Source organism: Bison bison, unplaced genomic scaffold (genome assembly GCF_000754665.1).
Source record: "Bison bison bison isolate TAMUID 2011002044 unplaced genomic scaffold, Bison_UMD1.0 scf7180017864309, whole genome shotgun sequence".
NCBI lineage: Eukaryota > Metazoa > Chordata > Mammalia > Artiodactyla > Bovidae > Bison > Bison bison.
Window position 1 is genome coordinate 5,472,583 of NW_011494881.1, and position 24,126 is coordinate 5,496,708.

Here is a 24,126-nt window from a genome sequence, read left to right on the forward strand (position 1 = left end):
TGGACTGCAGCCTTCCAGGCTCCTCCGTCCATGGGATTTTCCAGGCAGGAGTACTGGAGTGGGGTGCCATTGCATTCTCCGGTAAAGCTGTCTGGGTGAGGCTAAATGTGCAGCCACATGATCTAAGAGAAGGGTTACCAGGTGGGGGTAAGGAGCAGCCTCTACCAGAGCATCCATCAAACAGGCTTAGGGACCTCATGAGAGATATAAGTGAGCCCTCTGGAAGGACTTCCTACAGTGCAGGTTGTCAAAGCTGGCAGTGGAGGGGAGGATGAAAGTAGGCTCCCTGCTGGAAGTTCAAGGAATGGCTTTCCTTGGCCTGGGCTTCTTCAGAGAGAGTGGGGTCCTCACTGGGACCCTTCCAAACAGAAATGGTGGAGCTGAAAGCTCAGCTTCTATGCACCAGTGCTGAATCAAATCTTGGAGACAGAGTGTTGGGTGAAGTAGAGAATAGCTTTATTGCTTTGCCAGGCAAAGGGAGACACAGCAGGCTCCTGCCCCAAAAAACTATGCGTCCCTACATGGGAGGATTTGGTGAGGAGTTACAGCAATAGTTAAAGGGTGGGGTTGCTGATAAGAGGAGGTGTGTGTGGGGCCTGCAAGCCTTTAATCTGCCTCCGGTCTTCTGTCTTCTCTGCAGTGAAGAATGCTAATTCCGTTTGTTGGGGGTTTTGATTCTGTAAAGATCTCAGAGATATTGTGTATCCCACGAGGTGGAACCAGAACCCAGCCCCAAGGCTGCACTATTTTTTCTTAGCTGCCTTTCCCTTATCTCTATACCTTCCCAGATGAGCCCTTTGGAGGAATCTGCCCTTTGGAGGCTGGAGTCTGTTCCCTACAAGAAGAAGGGACAGAAAGTCTCCCGTGCCCAGAAGCCCTCCAGGGTCCTCCTCAGTCTCACTGAACGCGGGCTCTGGTATTCCTTTGACCTAAACACTTCGGGCTTCGTTAATTCCTCAGTGTGCCTCTGCTGTTCCCCCAGGGCCTGACAGCCTGGGAAAGAGACTTCAGCCTTTCCTCTGATCACACGCTTAGTGTGAGCTGGGGGGCTCATTGCCACCCTTCTCTTACTCCTCACTTGCCAGCCTCCTGGAAGAGGAGCAGTAGAGCCGACTGGGCCCCAAGGTGGATGTCCTAGCACCTGGGGTGACACGGACAAGAGCAGGGGAGCCATGAGAATGGGGGACAGGGAAGTGGAGGTGGTCCTGGTCTCCCCTCTCCTGCGCTGCTGCCTCTGTGAGGGCCCACCAGTGGGCTGTGACCTGCTCCTGGAGTTTCAGAGCCGCGGGTCATTTATTCTGTAAGTGCTCAGTACCTGGGAGGAAGCTGGGTCTGTCTGTCCCATGGGACTGCGGGGGAGTTGGGAGGAGCCCAGGGGGGTGACAGGACTTTATTCAGCTCCAGTTTTAGTAGTGCCCTCCCTTACCATGTGGCTTGGGGTCGGGCTCCATGGCTTCTGGGTCTTTTGCACGCAGACCCACCTGCAGTATGTACAAAGTGCTCAGGATATTATTGCTGGGAGGGAAGTCTGGTATTTACTGAGCATCTCCTGTGAGGCATCTGCAGTGTGCAGGCTGGGCCGAATCCTTATAATATTCACCACCTTTACCAAACTCTCGCCCTGTGCCAGCCACTGCACTAAGAGCCCTGGTTTGTTTATTAATTCCATGAGATTTATTAAACAACCTACTGTGTGCCAGAGGTTTTCTTTTCTTTATCTCTCTTGGTCCTTATAGCCCTCAGGGTATTATTATGCCCATTTTACAGAGAAGGAAACCAAGGCTCGAAAAATACAAGTAATTTGTTCCCAAGCACAAAGTCAGTGACAACTGTTACTCAAGCCAGGCCATCTGAACCTATTGTCCATGCCCTTAGTTCCTGTGCCCCAAAGCTGCCTTTCTGATCTCAGGTCGCCTTGACCTACAGTGGCTTGAAGCAGGGCTTGGGTTCCCAGGTAGAGATTGAGGCTGGGTCATGGCAGTGAGAACACCAGATCCTAGCCACTAGACCAGTGGTCAGTGACAAGGGCCCGGGCCCTTCCGCTTTGCAGAAAAGAATTTCCACAAAGTTGGAAAGTAGTGAAGGAAGTGAAGTGTTTATTAGAGGAAGAACGAGTACACAGTACATGTGGATAGACACATGGGCAGACTCAGAGAGAGAGAGAGAGTCCCAGAGTCGCACCCTGGTGGCGGTTTGAATTTTATGGGGTATTTCTTCTGGTTTTCCTTTGGCCAGTCATCTTGGTTTGCCTGGTTCACAGTCCATATTTGGGCTTCTCTGGTGGCTCAGACAGCAAAGCGTCTGTCTACAATGCGGGAGACCTGGGTTCAATCCCTAGGTTCGGAAGATTCCCTGGAGAAGGAAATGGCAACTCACTCCAGTACTCTTGCCTAGAAAATCCCATGGATGGAGGAGCCTGGTGCAGGCTACTGTCCATGCAAAGAGTCGCAAAAAATCAGACACAACTGAGCGACTTCACTTTCACTTTCAGTCCATATTTGGTATATCTCAGGATCATCACATGTGTGTGCCCTCAGCTCTTAGCCAAGATGGACTCTATCGAAAAGGTTGTGGGTAGCTTAGCATCAGTAGATATCACTCCCCTTTAGACCTCCAAGGAGCCTTTCTGTGCCTGTGTGGTCAGGAAGGTACCCTGATTTCAAGAATAAGAAATATGTGGTCTGGGTAGGGCCCAGCCTCCTCCCTTGATTGTCCTGCCCTGTCTTGGCGTTCAGTCCTCAGGGAATGAATCACCTGTCACTTTACCCCGGTGGCAGGGGTGGGGGGAGGGGAGGGCCCATCCACCTCCTGCCTCGTTTCCAGATGTTTTCAGACTGCTTTTGACCCCGGTGCACATTTCACCTGGCAGAACCTACGTGTCTGTAATGGAAACAGCATTTCATGAAGCAGCATCTACACTTTTAAAAGAAGATCTCTGATTGTAGTTTTCAAAGAGGAGCAAGTGATCATAGGGCTGATTTTATAAATGGCTTATGAGCCACCCAGGCTGAAGATGGAGAGTTTGCTTTGGGATTTAACCTTTGGTACGAGCCCATGATGGCCTGGGGGAGCAGTGTCGTGGGGGAGGCGCAAAAGCTGGACCGGGAGACTGCACACCTGGGAAGCACCTCTGGGTGTTCTAGTCTGCACCTGTCTCCTTCTGGAGGTTTGGAGCGGGAGTTACAGGGGGACGTGTGGTCAGGAGGGTATGGATCTCTCTGGGTTTGTTTTGTTTTTCATACAGGGGAAATGGCAGGCAGTTTGTATGCGTCTGTGAGTGGGCCAGTGGAGAGGGGACCATGTGTGCTGAGGAACATGAGGAAGCAGAGCTGGGTGAGGTCCGCAAGCAGACAAGGCCTGGGCTCAGCGCAGTGGAGGGGTCCCAGGCAAGCCCACAGATGATTCATCCTCAGGAACAGGAGAGAAGGCAGCCAAAGAGAAAATGAAGTAAAATTTTGGTCCTGATCTATTAAGTGGATTTCATATCCATTAGTGGGTTGCAACCGGTTATTTGAAAAGCCCTCACCTGTTTGCCTGTGACCTCACAGTCAGCCATAAGGATGCATTTTGCTCAGAGGGAAGGAAAGTGAAGCGGTAAATGATGAGCTGATGCCATAGGACTGTGAAGACAAGGGTAGGGACTATAACCCAGGGGTACCTGAGGCTGCCTTAGATTTCCTGGGGCACTTCAGCAGACACTCAGATTCTCAGGCTCCGCCCTGCTGGCTGCCTCTCCCGGGCAGGCCAGGTGCTCCTGACATAGCCAGCTGGCAGGGGAGTGAGCATCCAGGTCTCCTCTGTGCCACATGCTGTTCCTTGAGAAGCTTGCGCCTTTCTGGATGTAGATAGATCGTGGCCCTCCTGCAGTCCACTCCTAGTGCAACTCACATCTCTCTGAATGGAAAAGATGCCCCAATTCCATCTGGGAGTCTATTTTTTAATGCTGAATGAATGCTGAAGAATGATGCCAAGTGAGTGAAACACCCTTCCTCACCCTTTGAAAGCATATTAAGGCAGGATTTTGCCTGAGCCTTGTCATCCCAGAAAAGGAGACAGTGGGGGCAGTCTGGGGGTCAGGCAGAATGGGAGGGGGCTCCAGGCTTCCTGCACAGGGCATGGGCGAGTGGTTGCCAGGCAGAGGGCAGGTCCCTCCCCCTGCACTGTCCAACAGCCTGGGCAAACATGGATGGCTGCTCTAAACCATTTTTTAAAATTAGAACCAAAGTGAGTCATTTTTTTTTTTTTATTCCCTTGTCCACCCTCTGATTCTAACTGCAGACCCAGCCAGCATGCCATTCCCAATAAATACACTGTGATGGCTTTTTCTTCTGTTTTTAGCTCTTGCTGTGTCCTGCAGAGGGAAAGAAAAAGCCCAGCCTGAGACGCCGTCAGTCATGCCTTCGATGGCCTCGAATTCTCTTTTTGTCTTCTCCCTGTGTGCTCAGGGCCCCTCTCTATACCGGCACCCTGCACCCTGGCCCTCCCAAGCTATTGATCACTCCCCCTCTGCCTTCGGTTTTATTCCTTCCCTCTCTCGTCCTTAGAATCTAGAGACGATTTCCTTGACAAATTCAAGGGCTTTGAGTCTCCTTAATGTGATTGATCATCCTGAGGATCCAGAGAGCGGAAACAGACTGTAGTCTTTGTGGGCGTCTTTGTTACAGGGCCGTGATCCGGGAGGGGCATGTGGTGATGTCAAGGGCTGGGGGGTGGTCCTCTTGGGAGTCCTGTCTGTGTGTGCACTTGTGTGTACACACATCTGAGGTGTGTAGCAGCCTATGGATTCTGCCTACATGGGCCTCAAAAACAAACAGCCTCCCTGTAGAGGAGAGGTCATGTTGGGTGAGGAATGGCAGCCCAGGCTGCTCAGGACTCCCTCCTCCTGGTGGTTCTCCTGGGTTTCCTTCTACAGAGAGTCTAGAGCACTGCCACACCACCTCCACGTTACAGACATGCCACAGGGCCTGGTCCCTGCCCTCAGTGGTCAGCCCTGGGGGCCGGTGCACGTCAGCCCTCTGGGAGCTGCAGAAACTGAGGGTAGGTGGGGAGTTTCCTGGGAAGGCCTCTTCCTCCTCGCCCTGGCCACATGGTCAAGCAGCAGAAGAGGAAGGACAGGCTGGCCAAGCAACATCAGGGGCCGAGCCCCGAATCAGCTCTCAGCCCGTGGACGTTGTGCATGGACTTGTAGGCTTCCAGTTTCTCTGACTTTTTGTCCTGTCTGTTTCTGAGCCATTTCCCTGCTGACTAAGGTTCTAGCCTGAGGGTGTTTGGTGGTGGTGGATTAGTCACTAAGTCATGTCCGACTCTTGCCACCCCATGGACTGTAGCCTGCCAGGCTCCTCCGTCCATGGGATCTTCCAGGCAGGAATGAGGGTGTGTAGGTAGCACGTAAAGGGTGAAGATCCAAGGCCTGCTTGCCCCTGGTCAGGGACCAGGTGAAGGTGAAGGGGGGCGGGGAGCAGAGTGGAAGGTTGGCAGGAGTGATGATGCCATTTACCCTGCTCACCCTGCCTGGTGGAAGGACCTGGGGTTCGGGAAGGCTGGGTTGTTTCTGACTCTTTGTCGAATTTGCTGGGTGACTTAGGGCTCTTGTTTCCTTAAGAAACTAGATTGAGGCTGGCAAACTTTTTTTTGCAAAGGGCCAGATGGTAAATGTTTTAGGCTTTTTGGGCCACGGGATCTCTGTGGCAGCTACTTGGCTCTGCCCTTGTAGAGTGAAAGCCACTGTGGATAATTCATAAACAAACAAGCATGACTTTTTCAGTATCTCCCAAAAAAAGGAAGCTGGACAGATTTGACCCCAGGCCAATCTCTTGCCAACCCCAGGACTGGCTGCTCCCTGTGGTTCTCCCCCTACAAGTGTTCTGAGATCTGTTATAGAGGTGCCTAACTGACTTGATTTCTCTTTATAATACTTACCACTGCCTGACATATTGTCTGTTTATTTTCTTATGCGTTTGCCGACTGTCTCCTTGACCAGAACATCAGTTCCATGAAAGCAGGAACTTGAACTAAATTCCCCCTGAATCACTACTGGGCTCAGAAAGACGAGCAGAGTGAGGAGTTGATGGATAAGTGTTTGTAGAGGGCCTGTCTGTGCTGGACTCATGGGGAGAGGGCACGGGTGGAAGACCCTCGCAGGATTAGATGCCGGGGTCCCGCATTCAGGACTCTCACCGTGGGGTCAGTTTTGCACAGAATACACTGGAGCGGACGTCCTTCCCTGCTCAGTCGAGTTGCTCAAGCCTGAAACTGAGGGGTTACCCTTTGTCTTCCTCTGTCCTTCTACCCCCACAGTCAGCCTTTCAGCAAGTCCTGTCAAGTCTACCTCTGAAACGTCTTAATCCCTCCAGTTCTTCCCTCCACGGCCTCAGCCTCGCTGGCTCCCAGGGTGTCCCCTGCCATCAATTCTCCATGGAGGCTGCAGAAGTGGTTTCTTTAAGACAAAATAGAGAGGCCAGATAAGAGGACAAAGGACTGGGTCTGAGCTGTGTGGCTTTGGACAAGTACCTGACCTCTCTGAGCCTCAGTGTCCTTGTCTGCAATGTTGAGGCATTAAATACATGAAGAACACTTGAAATAGCTCTGCATGGTGGGGGCTTGGTGAGTGGGTGCTGGTACCCAATTTCTCAAGGGTTTAGAACCTCACATCCAAACTCTGGCCTCAGCCAGCTTGGTCCCCTCTTCTCTCCCTCACTCCCTGGATTCCAGAATCACCCTGGTTTTTCAGTTGTTTGAACACACCAACCTCATTCATCCCCTTACCTTTCACGAGCTTATCCTTGGGTCTCTGTTCACATGTTACCATCTCACTACTTTCGCCAATATAAGTCCCCGCATTAGGCCCTGTTTTATCCCCTTCCTTGGTTTTTCTTTTCATTGCATTTGTTACAGTTTCCTGTCTTTTAAAAAGGTTGTTTACTCATGTTTTTTTTCTCCCTCACTAGAGTACCCCAGCCTCCAGCACATGCTGGGCAAATAGAAGGTGCTCGGCCATTACCTGTTGCATAACTGAGTGGGCTCTGAAAGATTGACTGCCTTTTACCATTTCTTGAGTGAATGAATGAGTGGATACATGCATAGCCCCTGCCACCAGCTTCTGCCCCTCCATTCATTCCGCCACCTCCTGCCAGGTGACCCTCTAGACCTAGCACTGACCATATGGTTTTGCTGTTCAGAGGCCTTCCATAGCTTCCTGCTGCTGCTGCTGCTGCTGCTAAGTCACTTCAGTCGTGTCCGACTCTGTGCGACCCCATAGACGGCAGCCCACCAGGCTCCCCCATCCCTGGGATTCTCCAGGCAAGAACACTGGAGTGGGTTGCCATTTCCTTCTCCAGTGCATGAAAGTGAAAAGTGAAAGTGAAGTCGCTCAGTCGTGTCCGACTCTTTGTGACCCCATGGACTGCAGCCTACCAGGCTCCTCCGTCCATGGGATTTTCCAGGCAAGAGTACTGGAATGGGTTGCCATTGTCTTCTCCATCCATAGCTCCCTAGTACTATCTGAAATAAACACCCCTCTTCAGCCTGCTACATGAGACCACCCATTATCCTTCTTCACCCCCATGTGCCATCATATAACCAAACTGCAGCTTAAAAAGGGTCAAAAGGGAGGCAACAGTGCGTGAGGAGGTCCAAGGAGGGGCCAGGAGGCCAGGCTGCATGGGGAAGAGTCCACAGCTGCTGGACCCTGCAAGGCAGATAAACATAGGACAGGTGGGCTTGGATTGGGGGTGAGGAGGTGTGGGCAGAAGAAGGAGCTGGGCAGAGACATGGGTGGAGCTGGGATCTGGTGGAGTGAGCATGAGCCCCAGTCAGCTGCTGGGGATATGGGGACCAGCAAATGATGGAGCGGGGGTGAGAGTGAAAGGGAAACCAAGCAAACTTTGACAGGAAGACACAGAAAAGGAGGAGGAACCCTGGGCCTTTGGAGGGGGGCTTGCCTTGAGGGTCTTTGGTTGGGGAGGGTGGAGCTTGGGCTGAGGTAGCATGGCTGGCTGGCAGTGGAAAGTGTTCTGGAGGCAGAAACTGATGCACGTGTGGGGCTGTCGTGGCCGGAGAACTCCCGGGCAGGGCTGTAGCGCAGGAGGGAGGAAACTAACAAGGCCCCTCCAGTGGCAGAGAGAGCAGGTCAGGAGGGCAGGGAGGTGGCCCAGGAGTCCAGGTTGGGGGTTCCTGTTCCTGTGGCTGCCTCACGACCCAGGCGGCGTGGAACAGCAGGAGTTTCATCCTCAGGGTTCTAGAGGCTAGAACCATGCTGCCCCTCTGCCTGCCCCCTCCCCCCGACAAAGACTCTAGGGAGAATCTTGCCTCTTCCAGGTTTCAGGACTCCCAGTCAGCCTTGAACTTCCTTGGCCTATGGCAGCACTACTCTGGTCTCGGCCTGTGCATTCCCTGGGCGCCCTCCAGGTGCCCTCTCCTTCTTGGAAGGACGCTGGTCCTTGGGTTTAGGGCTCAGTCTTATCCAGTATAACCTCATCTTAACTAATTATATTTCTATAAGACCCTGTTTCTAAATCAGGTCACCTCTGAGGTTCTGTGAAAGTGAAAATCGCTCAGTCTTACTGGCCCCATGGACTATACAGTCCATGGAATTCTCCAGACCAGGATACTGGAGTGGGTAGCCTTTCCTTTCTCCGGGGGATCTTCCCAACCCAGGGACTGAACCCAGGTCTCCTGCATTGTAGGCGGATTCTTTACCAGCTGACCCACAAAGGAAACCCTGGGGTTCTGGGTTGCTGTGAATTTGGCGGGGGGACACTTTTCAGCCCATTATAGGGGTGGCATGTGTGTCAGGAGCCCGAGGGCTGAGAACAGGCCTTGGATGTGGGTGGACTACAAAGGGACCCTTCGAAGGAATCTTTCTGTAGAACCATCCAGGAGTGATAAGCAGTTCAGACTGAGGGCAGAGGCCGCTCTTTTAGGGAGCTTGGAGTGAAAGGAAGGAGGGGCCTGGTAGCTGGGGACAGTGAAGTCAAAGAGGTGTTTTTTTTTCTTAGCCCAAAGGAGACCTGAGTGGGCATGTTAGGCAGAAGAGGAGGAGGGAGCAGCAGTGCAGGAGAGAGAAAATGCAGACTAGGATGCTGAGGCTTCGCTGAGGAGTCTCCCAGACGCAGGCTCTGGTGGGGGAGGGGTACCTTCTTGCCCCAGAGAGCTTTACACAGAGGGGAGGAAGGGTGGAGAGGCTCCTTCCAGAAAACCTCAGGAACTTTGCTTATTATCCGCTGGCAGGAATTCCAAAGGAGCTGTGAAAAAAGATTGCAGTCTGGGAAGGCCTTCTAAGCTGTGGAAGAGCAAGAGCCATAGTAACCCCAGGGAGTCTGGGCCTGGAGACTGTCAGCCTTGAGGCCACCTCAGGCCAAGCATCAGGGCCGATGTGAGAACAGGGTGCAAGGTCTCATGGGGACTTCTTTCCTCTGAGCGGCTGGGTCATCTTTCCGGACCTCACCTGTCTTGACCCCAGCTTTGCTGTGCCTTTGGGTCCCTGGTACCCCATCACACCTAGATGGATTTGGGCTTCTGTTTCCCTCACCTGTCTGACCTTAGAAACAGTCACTGCCCCTCCCGCCCTGCCCAGCCAGCCTTCCCTGTTCATCCAGGCCTTGGGCCACAAACCCCTTAGCTTTCCGAGGACACTGCCCCAAACAGGGGCCTTAGAACCCACAGACAGAACACCACCAGAATCTTCGTGGGGATACCAGCCCTCTGCTCCATTCTTGGCCTGCCAAGGAGCCCCACCCAACGCCGGGATGGGATTGCCTCCCCAGCAACATCCCGGACACAGAGCTCGGCTCTGCACTGTCCAAAGGCAGCAAGTTTGCAACGGCAGCTATTCTTGGCTCTAGCCTGCTCACTGCTGCTAATTTCATGCCCCCGTGATCCAGGTAATGCTTTGCTGCCCCAAGCTGCCACCCCCAGGCTTGAATCGCTTTTTCTCGCCCCGCAGGAGCCCAGCTGCCTCTGCCACGCTGTTGAGGTGGGGGCCACGCAAAGCTGCCTCTCGGAAGCCACTGGGCGGCCGGCCCAAACTAGTCGGCCGCGGCTCGTGACTAATTTGCCGCACTTATTTCAAAGTGCCCTAATGGCTTTCGGGGGAGAGGAGGCTTACCCGGAGCCTGCCAGAGATAAACAGGCTCATTTTGGGGCCTCCCTGCCCGAAGAAACCTCTTTACCTGGACTCCAAGCTCAGAATTAAATTCTTCCAGAAGAGATGCTTAGCACGGAGCCTCTCAGCATGGCGGAGGAGAGGAAATGTTCCCATCGTAAAATGGGCCTCACATCTGGCCAGCTGGCTCAGGTGGAGTTTTAGATTGTGTTTTTAGAGCATCTCTCCCCGTTCCTGGTGTTCACAAGCTGGGCCAGAGTGTCACAGATAAAAACGGGTTTCCTCATCTCCATCACAAGTGGATCGATGCCCCGCACCCTGACCACAGGGCGGCTCCACACTGCCCTGGCACCTGGAAGTCTCTGACCCCCTGGTGTGCCCCTGGTGGCTCTGTCCACAGTCTGGCTTTTGATCCCCACCCCCACCTGTCCTGGGGCGTTCTGCTGGGGTTTGCATGGTCAGGAGAGAAGCTGGAAGCCTGCCCGGTGCTTCCCAACTATAATGTCCTCCTTCACATGGTCTGTTCTTATCAGCAGACCATGACCATCCATTTTGGTGGCTGACAGAAGTGAGGGCTTTTCTCTTAATCTTTTTTTTTTTTTTTCCTTTTTGATGCTATTCAGATCCACAGGCCTGAGGAAATGCCCAAGGGAATGGATGGTGGGGTTTAAGGAAAAGAGATAGTTAGTAAGCAGAGGGGAAAAATCAAGCCTGTCATTTGCTGGCTGGGGCAGAGGGAAGATGTCACCCTGATGACATCTTTGACCCGTGGGCTGGGCCCTGCTCACTGCTGGGAAGCCATGTGCACTGCCAGTCCTGGCCTCTGGGGCATCCAGTGGCATGCTGCAATCCCAGCGATGGTCTTTGGGTTGGTGCAACTGTGAGGCAGGCAGCCCCGGCTACATGGCTCTTGGTTTTGAGGAGTGATAGTGATGATCTCCCATCCCCCTCCCCGCGTCCTGCTGGCTCACTCCCCAAGTGTGCACCTCTGTGCAGTTCGTCCACCTGTTAGCCTCAAGCTTCTTATCTGTAAAATGGGAGCAGTCCCAGCTCTGACTTGCTCTTACAGGCTGAATTAAGAGCAGATGGACTGGCACCTGTGCAGGTCACGTGAAAGCAGTTTTGTTCAAATGTCAATAACCTGGTGCTCTGCAGGGCCTCCGTGTCCACTGGGTCACCTGAAAGTGAAAGTCGTGTCCGACTCTGTGACCCCATGGACTATACGGTCCATGGAATTCTCCAGGCCAGAATACTGGAGTAGGCAGCCTTTGCCTTCTCCAGGGGGTCTTCCTGACCCAGTAATCGAACCAGCAGTCTCCTTCATTACAGGCGGATTCTTTGCCAACTGAGCCATGAGGGAAGCCCATTGGGTTACCTGGCAGGTGCCAAAGAGGACTTTTGATGTTACCTTTGCCAGAGGCCAGGCCCGAGGTAATTGCAGAGTGCAGGGAAGATACTGGAGGGCGGGGGTATTCAATTAGACCTTCAAGGAGCAGAAGTTTTCTTCCTGTTCGTAAGAGCTGGACTTACCTCACGTTGGGTTGGAGAATTCAGAGTGGTGGGGCAGCCCTCTCTCCTTAGCACCCCCGAGGGGAGGGGCGGGTGCCCTGGCTGCACTCCTGCCTCTCTGCCCTGTGGATTGAATGGACCACTCGTGCCTTCCTGCCTCAGCTTGGTAGATTCCTGTGGATACTGAGGGAAGCCTCAGGGTAGTCTGTTCCGACAAATGAGCCGGGGTTAGAGTCCTAAGTGGCGAAGAAGTGTCCATTCCTGTCTTGGCGTGTGTTCTTCTGCCTCTTGGAATGCCATTTCTCTTTCTACCACACCCACCCCGTTCCCATATCTGTCTGGCAAGCTTCCCCCCATCTTTCAGGCTGCAGTCCAAGATGGCCTCCTATGGGAAGTCCCCCTAAACTCCCTCCTTCCCTCCCCACCCCTTGGATCCATTGTCCTACAGCTGTGGGATTGTACCCAACTACATGCTTCCTAAGGGCATCAGCCACCCTATCTCTTCTATTTTATATGCCAGACCACCAGCCTAGTGTTGGGTATACAGGGGCTTGCTGCATCTTCAGTGAACCAGGGAGTGGGTAGAACATGAAGGGATGCTGATCCAGATGGAAGTGGTCACTCAGCTGGGCTCGGGGCTATGGGTTATCAGCCTCTGGGTCTCCCACCTGCAATTACATCAGGCCCAAACTGACCCCCTGGTTTTCCATGAGCTGTGTAAACAGGGCTGCCATGTTGCACAACTCTGAGGAGCTCCGTTCATATCACCGCCCACATGACTGTTGCCCCCTGGGGTTGTGCAACGCACAGCCTCCACTGTCATAGGAGGGGGCCCAGTGCCATTGCCCTGGAGGGGTGGTCTTCTCATTGCCCCACTCCTCTGTCACCGGAGTCCATGGGGCCTTTGGGCTCATCTCTGGAGGTGGAGGCTGCAACCTTGTTGCCAGGCACCTGGTGGGACAAATAACAACAGAGCCTATTGAGGGAGCTCTAAGGAATCGGTCCCAAGTGGAGGTGAACTATATGACACAAATTATCTCCAAGCATTGCATTACTCAAAAATCACCCTATAGAATGGAGATTTCAGATTGCTTTGGAGGGGGCAGTGCTGTTACCATTCTGACTGCAGTGTGTTTGAACCAGTGTTCAGCTGTCTTCATATTTCCTTGAGTAAAATAGGGGAAGGTAACCTCAACAGGCCTTGGAAACAAATGAGACGAACCCAGGAAGGGAGCACCAGCTGCGAGTCTGCAGTGTGTAGAATCGAGAATTGAACATAGGGCCTTCGCGGTTGGATGTTTCTTAGAAAGGAGCCTGAGGCTGCATCTTATGTGCCATACTCTGTTGGGGAGTGCTGTCCTAGGGAAGTAAGAGTGAGGAAAAGGGAAGTGAGGCAGGGATGGAGGGGAGCAGATACAGGCCACAGCTTTGCGACTAAAACACAGCTGCTTGCTCAGGCACATGGGGTGTCTCCTGAGGAACCACGTGGAGCCACCACATTTCAGAACAGATGTTAGGCCGGAGGAGGAATGGCCAGCAGTGTGTCTCTAGTCTCCTTCCCGTCTCCCACCTCTCATAGGTTGAAACCTACCTTGTGGGTGGGGCTTCCTCCACCCTTCTGAGAGGGTCACCTGGCCCCTCCCACAGCCACCCAGGGAGCAAGAGCCTCTGCAGGCGCAGACTGGGCAGTGCACAGGTGCAGGGGTCTCTCCTTGGCAGCTGGCTCCCCTGCTGGTGGCAGCAGTGGCGGTGGCTTCATGACTGTGTGGGACCAAACAGAGAAGCAAATGGCCTGAGGGGGAGGTAAGACGAGCAGACCTGGGGTGGCGCATAAGCCAAGTCCAGTTTCTTGAAATCAGTGCATGCTGCTTGCAAAAATGATCCTAATTTCAGCAAAGCATTTGGAGAGGAAAGGCTTGGGGGACTGATGTGGTCAGCCAGCATAACCTTTGTTCCCCTCGTGCGTGGGCACATCAGTCCTCATGTCTGGCAAGAAGTGGAATGAAATCATGGTCAGCTGTCTCTGCTTTCATCAGGAACTGAATTTAAATAGCTATAGGAAGGCTGCAGCATTCAGAAAAACCCCAGTTACTCGGAACTTGGCTATCCCACACCCTCACTAATTAGGAATCTATTGCTATGGAACAAAATACTACAAACTTCGTGGCTTACGACAGACATGTTTATTATTTCACAGCATCTGTAGACCAGGGGTCTGGGCATAACCTGTCCCAGTCCTCCTCTCAAGGTCTCACACGGCTACAGTAAGGGGTTGGCCAGGGCTGCAGTCTTACTGGAGACTCGACTGGAGAAGGATCCGTTTCGGCTTACTTGGGTTGTTAGCAGAACTCAGTTCCTTGCATTCATTGGATTGAGAGCTTCAGTTTCTTGCTGGGCGTTGGTCAGAAACCACTGTCAGCGACTAGGGGTCACCTGCAGTCTTTGCCACTTGGGATTCCTCAGCCTGGCCACTGGCCTACCCCAAGCCATCACGGGAGGAATAAAGGAGCCCAGCAAGATGGGTGCCACCGTCTCATGCGATATAATCCTGTCCACACACTCATGCATACCCTTCACCATTGCCATGACCTCTTGGTTAGGAGCAAGTCCAGACAGGTCCCAGCCACACTCAGAAGAGGGGAGGATTCAAGGGCATGAACACAGGAGGCTGAGATCATGGGGGACATCCTAAGAACCTGCCCACCACACCTCATTTTGTTAGAACTCCACTTAGAGGCAAAAGCAACAATTAATTAAGTAAAAACCACCACATGTTTATATCAGGAATTAAGTGTGGGAAAACAAGAAAAAAACAAAGCTCTTTGGGATGTGCTGAGTCCACTTATATCACCAACCACAGCTTCCTGATCTGATCCAGTAGAAAGATGGCACATGATCAAGTCCATTCTTTCCTTGCCTCATCGCCTACCCCCCACCCCACCCCCCCAACATGCTGTTTGTAAGGCAGAGAAATGGGCTCAATCAGCAGAAAGGGAGTCCTAGCCTTATCCACTTGTCAGTATTTTAAAAGCTTTCCAACACTAAAAGGAATTTTTTCTGCTTAAATATCAACAAGCCAGAACAATAACCTAGAAAATCCCCATTCCTAAAATGTTCAGGGAACCTGAGCCTGCTTGAAAAAACAAAGAGCTTCTGCATTCCACGTAATGGCTTCATAGACTTGTCACAGAATGAACAGCCACTGATGGAATGCTGTCATCTGGAGCTCAGATTTGGGGCCATCCTGGCCCCCACCTGCAGCCATCTTTTCCTTGAGGCCTTTTTCCATTGCTTCTGCCCGCCCAGCGCCTGCCTGACCTCACGTACACCCAGCCACTGTGTCAAGATGTAATTGACTGAGTGCCTCAGACCAGTCCAGGCTCTACTGAGCCCATCAGGGCAGGAACAATGAGGTAGCTCCTCAAAGAAGGAAGGCTATTTCCGAGGTTCATGGTTGATGGACTGCACTAGCTGTGATTATCATTTTAATTGCAAGGCCGCCACCACCTTATATTCAGGGTGTAGATTTCAAAGACCACAAAGCACTCCGCAGGCTTAAAAAGGGACCATGGCAACGGTCTGTGCTTCAAACTAAAAGGGACCCATTATGACATCTTTCTTTCTTGGCCTCCACATTGCAACCAGAATCTCCCAGAAAGGAAAGAGCTCCCCCTCCGTTTTAAGATCTGACATAAATCCCACCTCCTCTGGGATCTTTTCCCCAAACCCTTATTCATTCCTGTTCTCCCCAGGACTCAGGCCCCTCATCCCACTCCCCTACCTGGAACTCCCTTAGAACGCATGGCCCCTACCACAGATTTGACAATGACAACAATCACAAAAAAACCCCATAGAATTCTGACAGCTCTTCCTATGGTGTTTGGAGACATTAAAAAACCTCACACTCTATCTTACACTCTCCATGGGACACCCTGTTCTTAACAGGGAAGAAGCTGTCTTAAATTCTGTAGAGATCCCTGTTACTGGGGCTCTTTGTGCATTGGCAAGATTTTTGCACACATTGTTCTTTGCACTTGGCACATTTGTACTCAAAATACTTCCCCAGTTAGGCTCAGTGTTGTAAGCTCCCCAGAGTCCTCACGCTTTTACTTTTGCGGGTAAAGAATATCATTGGTACAAAGCCCTTGTGCTTGCACACAGTATGCTTCATTCATGTCAGCGGCTTTCATGGCTTAAAACTGTCAGCTTAAAAAGTGCACAGCGTGGGAGCTGCAAGTTAAATTTTATGTGGGGACAAAGTGAGGACTATAGTTCAGGAGACAGCACCTCAGATAGCTCTGAGAAACTGCTCCAAAGAGGCAGGGAAGGTGAGTACATACATGATTTTGGTAAAGGGAGAGTACATGCAGTCAACATATTTTTTGCAGATTTCTGCTAGTCACGAGGAGCAGTCATCACCATGAAGGATTTTAGTGCTTTTCCACATATGAGGAGATACAAGAATTGGGCTCATAAAACCTGTTCTGCCAGTCCCCTGAGCACAGAGTTCCTCATTTTTTTCTCTCCACCCTGAACACCTTTCAGGGGGTCTTGAAAATCAGCAGCTGCAGCAGCACATGATTTAATTCTTATAGAGGTAGATGGCAAGTGCCAATGGCAACGTCCAATTTGTAATTGACAGAACCCATCGTCATTACTGATCTGGGGTTCACGATTTGACATAAAAGCACCAAAGCCAATATATATCATCCCATTCCAATGTTTTGGTTTTTTGTTCAACGGGTATATTGAAGGATAAGGTATACTCAGTTAAAGCCACCCTAATGAGTGGACAGTCCCCTGAGTTTTGAAAAATGCATACAGTTGCTACTTAGCTTCTTCAGTTGCAAGTTCCAGCACATCATACTCAGAAATTCCTCATCCTGTCTGTGGTCTCATGCACTCTTTGTCTGCACTACTTTTGAGCCACTTCCAGGAAAATGCCCCTTTTGCTCATCGTGGCCAGTTTAGAAGCCACTTCCCAAAATGACTGTGATCTTGGGGTACAGCTCTATTGAAGGAGCAAATCCACAGTCAAAACAGAGTTTCTCTGCAGGGATCAGGGCCCCGTGTATTGCTAAGAGTACTCACTTGGTTGCAAGAATGTGAGACTGTGAATGAACCATAACTAACCCACTTGGATAACTCCAAAATTTGACAATGACAAAAGATGACTGAGAGGACAAAATTTTTTATTATTTTTTTTGTAAACATACATTGAGTCCTGTCTCCATCGCCTCATCCATGAGGGGTGGGAATAGGTGGGATGGATGGGAGCATGGACTGCAGAACATTTGGGCAGGGACAATGTCCTACCCTTCCTTATGTCCCCTAGCACAGCTCAAGCTGGTGTCTGTCAAGTGACCGAGTGAGTGGTCTTAGGTTAGAGATGGAAGAGACCATGGTGTCTCAGGGGGGACTTAGCCATCACTTGAAAATGTCTGAAGATTATAGGGAGGAGCACCACCAAGAGGATCCCCGACGCTGCTCTCAGGTGGGGCCCCTCCCCTGCATCCCAAGTGCCCTCAGCGACCCCCTCTCTTCTCTGCTTGCAGAACTACTTTGAGAGCTACCTGGCCGTCGCCTCCACTGTGCCTTCCGTGCTGTGCCTCGCACTGAACTTCCTGCTTGTTAACAGGTAGGCCGCACTCCTCTCTCTCCCAGGCCCCCGACCTTCTCCTGCAGCTTATCCTCTCTCCCGTGGTCCACGGCTGCCTGAACTGTGGCCACCAAAGCAGGAGGCAAGCAGTTCAGACTCCTTCACAAAGACTGAGAGGCAGATGGGTTACCTGGGGCCCTGCCCACAGAATGCCCAGTCCTGGGACAGTGGGGTCAGCTGCCTGGGCTGCAGGGACACCATGGATGGTTGTCGGGGCCCAGGGAGCGAGGCTTGTGGAGGCTGGTCTTCTAAGCCTTTCTGAGAGCAGAAGGAAGTTAGGAGCCTGGGGACTTCCCTGGCAGTCCAGTAGTTGGGACTCCACAGTTCCACAGCAGGGGGCACAGGTTCCATCCCTGGTCTGGGGAACTGAGATCCTACATGCCATGGAGTGGCCAAAAAAAAAAATAATCCGAGCTGGAAGTTAGCCTGTCAGCTCACCAGCCTGGCTCTTCTATATGGAAAAGGGCCACCTGTGCTCACTGTGGAGCTGGTAACAGCAATTCATGAGTCAAGCACTCACAAGGGGATTACGGGGTGACTTCACACTGCATCCGTGAAGGGTGGGATGCACTGTGGAAGGAAGAATGGTTTAGAAGACAACCCTTGAAACCCACTGTGTGACTGGTGCCATCCCTTCTCCATTTAGGTTTACAGGGGTAACAGCCTGAGTTACTTTGCCCCCATTTCTCCTAAGCAATCATTGTCTGATAATGGTGGCTCTGTGATGGTTCAGAAACCTGGGGATCTCTCAGGCACAGCCTACTGAAACCTTCGGTCCCTGGTGGCAAACTTGTTTTACCCAACTCTGCTCAGTTTGTAAGTGACTCCTTGGATCTCTGCTCAAACAGGATTCTAAAGCAGGTTTGGCCTCAGGGAGTGTGCTGTGATTGATTAGTGATGTCTGTTCTGAGTCCATGAGGAGAGAGGGCAGCACAAGTGCCTCAGGTGTGCTAAGCCTGAACAGATCAGTCTCTGCAAACATGTTATGAGGTTATTCCAATGATCTATTGTTGCATAAAAATGATCCCAAAACAGAGAGGCTAAAAACACTGACAGTAATCGGTGTCTCTCGCGGTCCTGGGAGTCCGCAGGCTCAGCTGGCAGCTCTGGCTGGCCGTCTCTCATGCGGGACAGCTCTTTCTCTGTCCCTCCCCTTGGTCTCTTGTAGGTTGGCCTCAGGTAGTAGGACTTTTCATATTGTAACTGAAGAGCAGCTGGTCCTAGAGAGCAAGGCAGAAGCTGCTTGGTTTTGGTACCCTGCTCTCTGCAGTGACATACTGTCCTTTCTGCCAAGGCAGTCACCAAGCTTACTCAGTTTCAAGGGGACATAGACTCCATCTTTCAACGGAAGGAATGTCAATGAATTTGCACGCCTCTTAAAACCAAAGTGCAGGCTGGACAAGCGAGAGGGAGGATGGTCTCAGGCAGCCTAGGGGCTGAATGCCAGCTGCCCCCCGCCCCGCCTGCCTCCTTGCACCTGCCCAGCACACAGGGCTATGATCAGTGTCCCAGCAGGGGTTAACACAGCCTCCAGGGACCCTCGTCAGGAGTAAGGCTGAGTGGGGACCCTAAGGGGAGAGCTGGGTTCCTGACAGCAACTCAGAAGGCATGAGAAAAGGATGGCATGTAAGAGCAGGATGATAAGGAAGAGGTGACCGAGCCATGGCGGTGGGTAGTCCCTTGGCCTCTCACTGCCCTCTCCGCTTTCCAGGCCCCTCTCATGATTCTCTGTGCAAAGTGGAAGTCAGGAGATGTGTGCCCAGGCCCACAGGGCCAGGAAGGGGTAGCCTGAGCTGACATCTTACCCAGCACTGCCCGCTCTGAGGTCGTGAGGCCCAGCAGGCAGCAGCCGGCTAGGACCTGGGGTCAGCAGTGGCAGGGCAGGTTCAGCCTCAGGGCCCAGGGCGAATGGTCTCTAATCCTCACAGTTAGCAGTCTGAGCACTCAGTCCTTGGCAGCGTTCTCTCCTTTAATCCTGGCAGTGGCCTAGAGCAGCAGACCTATTCCCCTGTTTTATTGATGGGAAAACAGGCTGACAGGGTGACCTGCCCAAGGTCATGCAACCATTAAGAGGTTGAGGCAGGACTGGAACTGGGACCCTTCTCCCCCCACATCTGGACTTGGAACCTCTGGGCCTCCTGTCTCCTAGCTGTCTAGCTTTGCCTGCCCCCTCCCTGCACCGAGAGACACATCTCAGACCCTGTAAGTGAGAGCCCATTTCTGCCCTGGCTTCGAGGTGCTGGAGGGAAAGAAGTGGTGGAGAAGGTCTGGATCTGTCTGCAGTGGGGACTGTGGGTCGCCCGGGTAGCTGCCCTGCTGAGTATGGCTGGGAGCTGGCTCTGGGAGCTCAGCATTACAGGGCATCCTCCAGAAGGGTCTGGTCCACCCCAGGGCCTGCCCTGGCCCTTTCCCAGCTGCAGGAGGAGGTGAGAGCACTGTGGGGAACGCTCCAGCCTCTTGTCTGTTTCTGGACTGTGGGAAGATGGTTTGGAGCTAAGCTGTTTTTTATTTAATGTGTGAGATTGAAATGTCCCCTTTTCTTCCCTCCTGGAGAACCCTGGCTTTCTTTAACTGGCTCATCCATAATCGCCAAGTGTTTTATTATGTAAAATCTGTAGCATCATAAATACTTATGAGGAGGATTTACATTTTGGAGACTTATGAAGAAATCAGTCCCCTGGGGTCCTGAGCCCTCACAAGCAAGGGAGGGGGGTGGAGCTGGCAGCCTGGGTACAGCTGGTGATCCTCTCCAAGAATGTCACATCAGTGTGCCTGCCACACAGTCCCGGGACTGGAGCTCTCACCTCAGACAGCCCCTGTCCCAGAGCAGAGCCACCAACCCCAGGCTGCACTTGTCTAGACTTTGCCTCAGCCCCCACAGTGTCCCCAGCCCCTGGGCCACCGTCCAGGTGGAAGGAGCAGAGAGTCAGGCAGCATGCCCTTGTTAGTGGATGCGGGGTGGGCTTGCACAGGGCATATTTCAGAAAGCTTACTAGCATTGAAAACAGCCCTGGGCAAGATCCCTGAGGGCTTGGAGCCCCTGCAGGGATGCTCCTGCTGAGAATGGGCCCTGCAGCTGATAATGAGAAGGGGGAGCCTGTGTAGGTGAGGGGCAGGATGCGTAAGGGAGAGCTGGGAGCTGCGTTGCTTTTGCTATGCATTTAGTGTTTACCTGCTCACCTCCTCTTCTGCACCGCCCCTGCCTGGCTTGGAAGTCCCCCAGCTCTCTCCAAAGCCGCTGTCCTGTTCAAGCAGTCATCTACCTCGTTGTGAAGACACAGGAAAGTTTCTGAGATGGCCGCATCATTCCTGGGGTGGACTTTTTCTGTGTTGCTTCCACGAGGAGGTGGCAAGAGGCTGAGGCCATTCTGAAGGCTGGCTGAGATCGCTGCTGCTGTTTCTAGCTGTCTCCCCGCCACACTGAGGGGGTCAAAAAGCAGGGACTGAAAAAGCTTGAGGCCCAGCGTGCTCTGCTAGGCTCCTTGCTGGTCAATCTGTGGGTGCCAGGCCCTGTGCCAGCCCCATGGGTGAGAACAGGGCAGGGTCCTGTCCCTGTGGGGCTTCCCACTTCTGCTGTGCCTGCTTCTTGCCCCAGGGAACTGCTAAACTTTTGGGCTTTTGCCCTCAGTCTCTCTCTCCACTTGAATTTTTTCAGATTTAGAAGCATAAACTGGAAGAGACACGAATGTTATCTTGTCCCACCTCTTCTTTTTCAGGATGAGGAGACTAAGGCCCTGCGAGGTTGAGTGTTTCCCTGGGGTCACACTGTGAACTGGTGGCAGAGTTTCAGGGCTCCTGTCTCTGGACTCAGGCTCTGTGCCCCTGTGGCTCTTATCTTTGAGTGTGCAGGGAAGCTCCCGCTGCTGGGATAAGGTGGGGGACATCGTGTGACAGGGGCCGCATGTGTAGCATCACCCTGAACATCAGGAGTAAGGCCTGACTCCTAGTCTTCAGGGTATCAGGCGTGCATTTAAAATGGACGTTCTGGGTCCCCTGGAGTCCAGGTGCTCACCCGATTGCCCACCAACTCCCACCCAAGTGGAGGGCCCTGCAGATGCTAGGAAGATATGTCTTAACGCGGAGTTTCTCAGAAACAGACCTTAGAACAAGGATTCAAGTGTAGGTAGTTCATCCGGGAGACCATGGTAGGAGAAGGGGGGAGACCAGGAAGGCGTGGCAGCCAATAAAGGATTCCTTGTCGAGCCAGCTCCAACCGTGGGTGACCGAGCTTGACCTGCCCCAGAATGCTGACAGCCAGTGGGGAGCACACACTCGAGGCGGTGGGGAGTGGGGGCAGCGGATTTATCCACCCACTTTCCCATCATTGGTGAAGGCAGCTCTTGGAAGGTGTTAAAAACCTAGACAGCATATTAAAAAGCAGAGACATTACTTTGCCAACAAAGGTCCATCTAGTCAAAGCTATGGTTTTTCCAGTCGTCATGTATGGATGTGAGAGTTGGACCATAAAGAAAGCTGATCGCCGCCAAAGAATTGATGCTTTTGAACTGTGGTGTTGGAGAAGACTCTTGAGGGTCCCTTGGTCAGCAAGGAGATCAAACCAGTCCATTCTAAAGGAAATCAGTCCTGAATATTCATTGGAAGGACTGATGCTGAAGCTGAAACTCTAGTACTCTGGCCACCTGATGTGAAGAACTGGCTCATTGGAAAAGGCCCTGATGCTGGGAAAGATTGAAGGCAGGAGGAGAAGGGGACGACAGAGGATGAGATGGTTGGATGGCATTACCAACTTGATGGACATGAGTTTGAGCAAGCTCAGAGAGTTAGTGATGGACAAGGAAGCCTGGCGTATTGCAGTCCATGGGGTTGCAAAGAGTCAGACACAACTGAACTGAACTGAACTGAATTACCTGTCACTTACAGCCTGCCTCCTGGTGAGAGGAGAGGGCAGATGGGTAGGGCACCCACAGGACAGAGGTGGAGTTCCAACCATGTTGCTCCCCAGCTACATGTGCCTCTTTGTGTTTTTTGACACTCTTTTTTTTTTTTTTAAAGATTTATCTATTTATTTATGGCTATGCTGGATCTTCATTGCTGCTCAGGCTTTTCTCTAGGTACAATGAGTAGGGGCTGTTCTGTCGTTGTGGTGCACCGGCTTCCCATTGCGGTGGCTTCTCTTGTTGCAGAGCAGGGGCTCAATAGTTGTGGTGTAGGGGCTTAGTTACTCTGTGGCATGTGGTATCTTCCCAAACCAGGGATTGAACCCATGTCTCCTGTGTTGGCAGGCTGATTCTTTATCCCTGAGCCACCAGGGAAGCCCAGTTGCTACTCTTGGAGACAAATGGAAGAGACACAAAAAGGATTTTCTCATTCTTTCCCTGGAAAATTAAAGTCAGGCCTGCCTCCATTGCTGGATCTAGGAGAGTACCAATGTCCTCATCCACCAACCTTGGGCTCTGTGTGTGTCTGCTTGGCTTCATTTCAAATGTGGCCTCTCTCCATGCAGCTGGCCAGATAGTGACCAGCAGCCCCCAACACAGTCTTGGCAGACAGTCAGCTTCTCTCCACCTTTGGATCCTGGGGTTCACTGACTGGCCCTGCCTTGGTCACATGCTGACACCTAGCCCAGTTCAGTGGCTGGAAGTATGGAACACTGACCACCCCAGACTGGCCTGTGTGCACTCATTTGTAGGTGGGTTGGTGGAGACCCCATGAGCGGCCACCTCTGCAGGACGACTTGGCATGGAAGGAGCGCTTCTGGTGGGAGGGATGCTGGAGACAAAGCCTGCACGTCCACTCTCTGCTCCACCGGGAGGATCGAGTCTTGGCACTTATCCATGTGACAAGGCCCTCCACGGAGGGGTCCCTGTATCTGTTCGGCGTGCTCTGCTCCCAGTGTCACCTGCAGGCAGAGTTCACTTCAATTCCCTGAATGTGCCACACTCTGTCTCACAAGATACGTGCGCTCCCATCCAAGACATACGTTACACTCAAGCCTAGGGATCGCCTCCAAAAAGCCTGTGAGAAGCCCAGGGTGGGTCTTGTGCCTCTCAGAAGTGCCCAGGAAGCCCCATGGCCCTGCTGATGGAACACTTTGTGCTGGAACAAAATGCCCGTCCCTCATCTGCCCTGTGTCCCGGGCATCCAGCCCAGGGTTGGACACACTGTGGTTTGCCTGTGTGTTTGTGGAATGAACACACCAGAGCGGATGCGTCTCAGCAGAGAGCCAGGGGCTGGGGCTCAGCAGACCTGGGTCTCATCCCAGCTCCTCACACCACAACCTTGAACTCTCCCTTCACTTCCACGGGCTTCCTTCTGCCCCTGACCCAGTGGAGGCGGCACCTGGTCTCCCTTCAGCCGAGGATTGGAAGGAAGCTCAGATTAGCCTTGGGGCCACAAAAGCACTTTGAAAAAAATCCTTTCTTGCTTTTTATGCTCATCATTTCACACCTATTTACATATGTACAGATCTTTCCTACCTTTCGTGTCTTTCTTATTTTTATCCAAAAGAAATTTGTGTTTAACTAATCTGCCTTTTCGCTCAGCCCCCTCCCAATTGGTTAGCAGGAAAATTAACTAAACATCCAATCTGGTTTAAAGCTTAGTGTAATCTGATGATTTAAACAGCCTCTTCAGATGATGTTCTCTCCCTGGAATAAAAATGCGGTTTCTCAGAGATCCCAGCTTCCCTGCTTCTCCCTGCAGGGTAGTGTCTAGGCAGGTTGGGGGCTGGGAGGAGTGTACAGCTAAGATGCAGAAATAGAGTTAGAGGGAGCTGGCTCTTGTTGGCCTCAGCTGCTCCCCACGACAGCGGAGACCATCACAGGAGCCGCCTCCTGTCCTCACCACCTGTTCTGGAGCAGCATAGTTCGTTCATGTCAAGGGAGGCAGTAAAGTG

General features: G+C 52.4%; 1 protein-coding gene across 2 annotated transcripts in view; it reads left to right on the forward strand.

Annotated features, from left to right (window-relative positions):
- Positions 1–24,126, forward strand: part of SLC29A3 (solute carrier family 29 (equilibrative nucleoside transporter), member 3) — a 46,951-nt gene that overhangs the window by 9,106 nt on the left and 13,719 nt on the right. The window contains exon 3 of one of the 2 annotated variants that reach the window (XM_010852234.1): positions 17,167–17,249. The exons of the other annotated variant lie outside the window; for it this stretch is intronic. Coding sequence (XP_010850536.1) covers positions 17,167–17,249 — 83 coding nt within the window. The remainder of the gene's footprint in view (positions 1–17,166; positions 17,250–24,126) is intronic. 2 annotated transcript variants of the gene reach the window in all.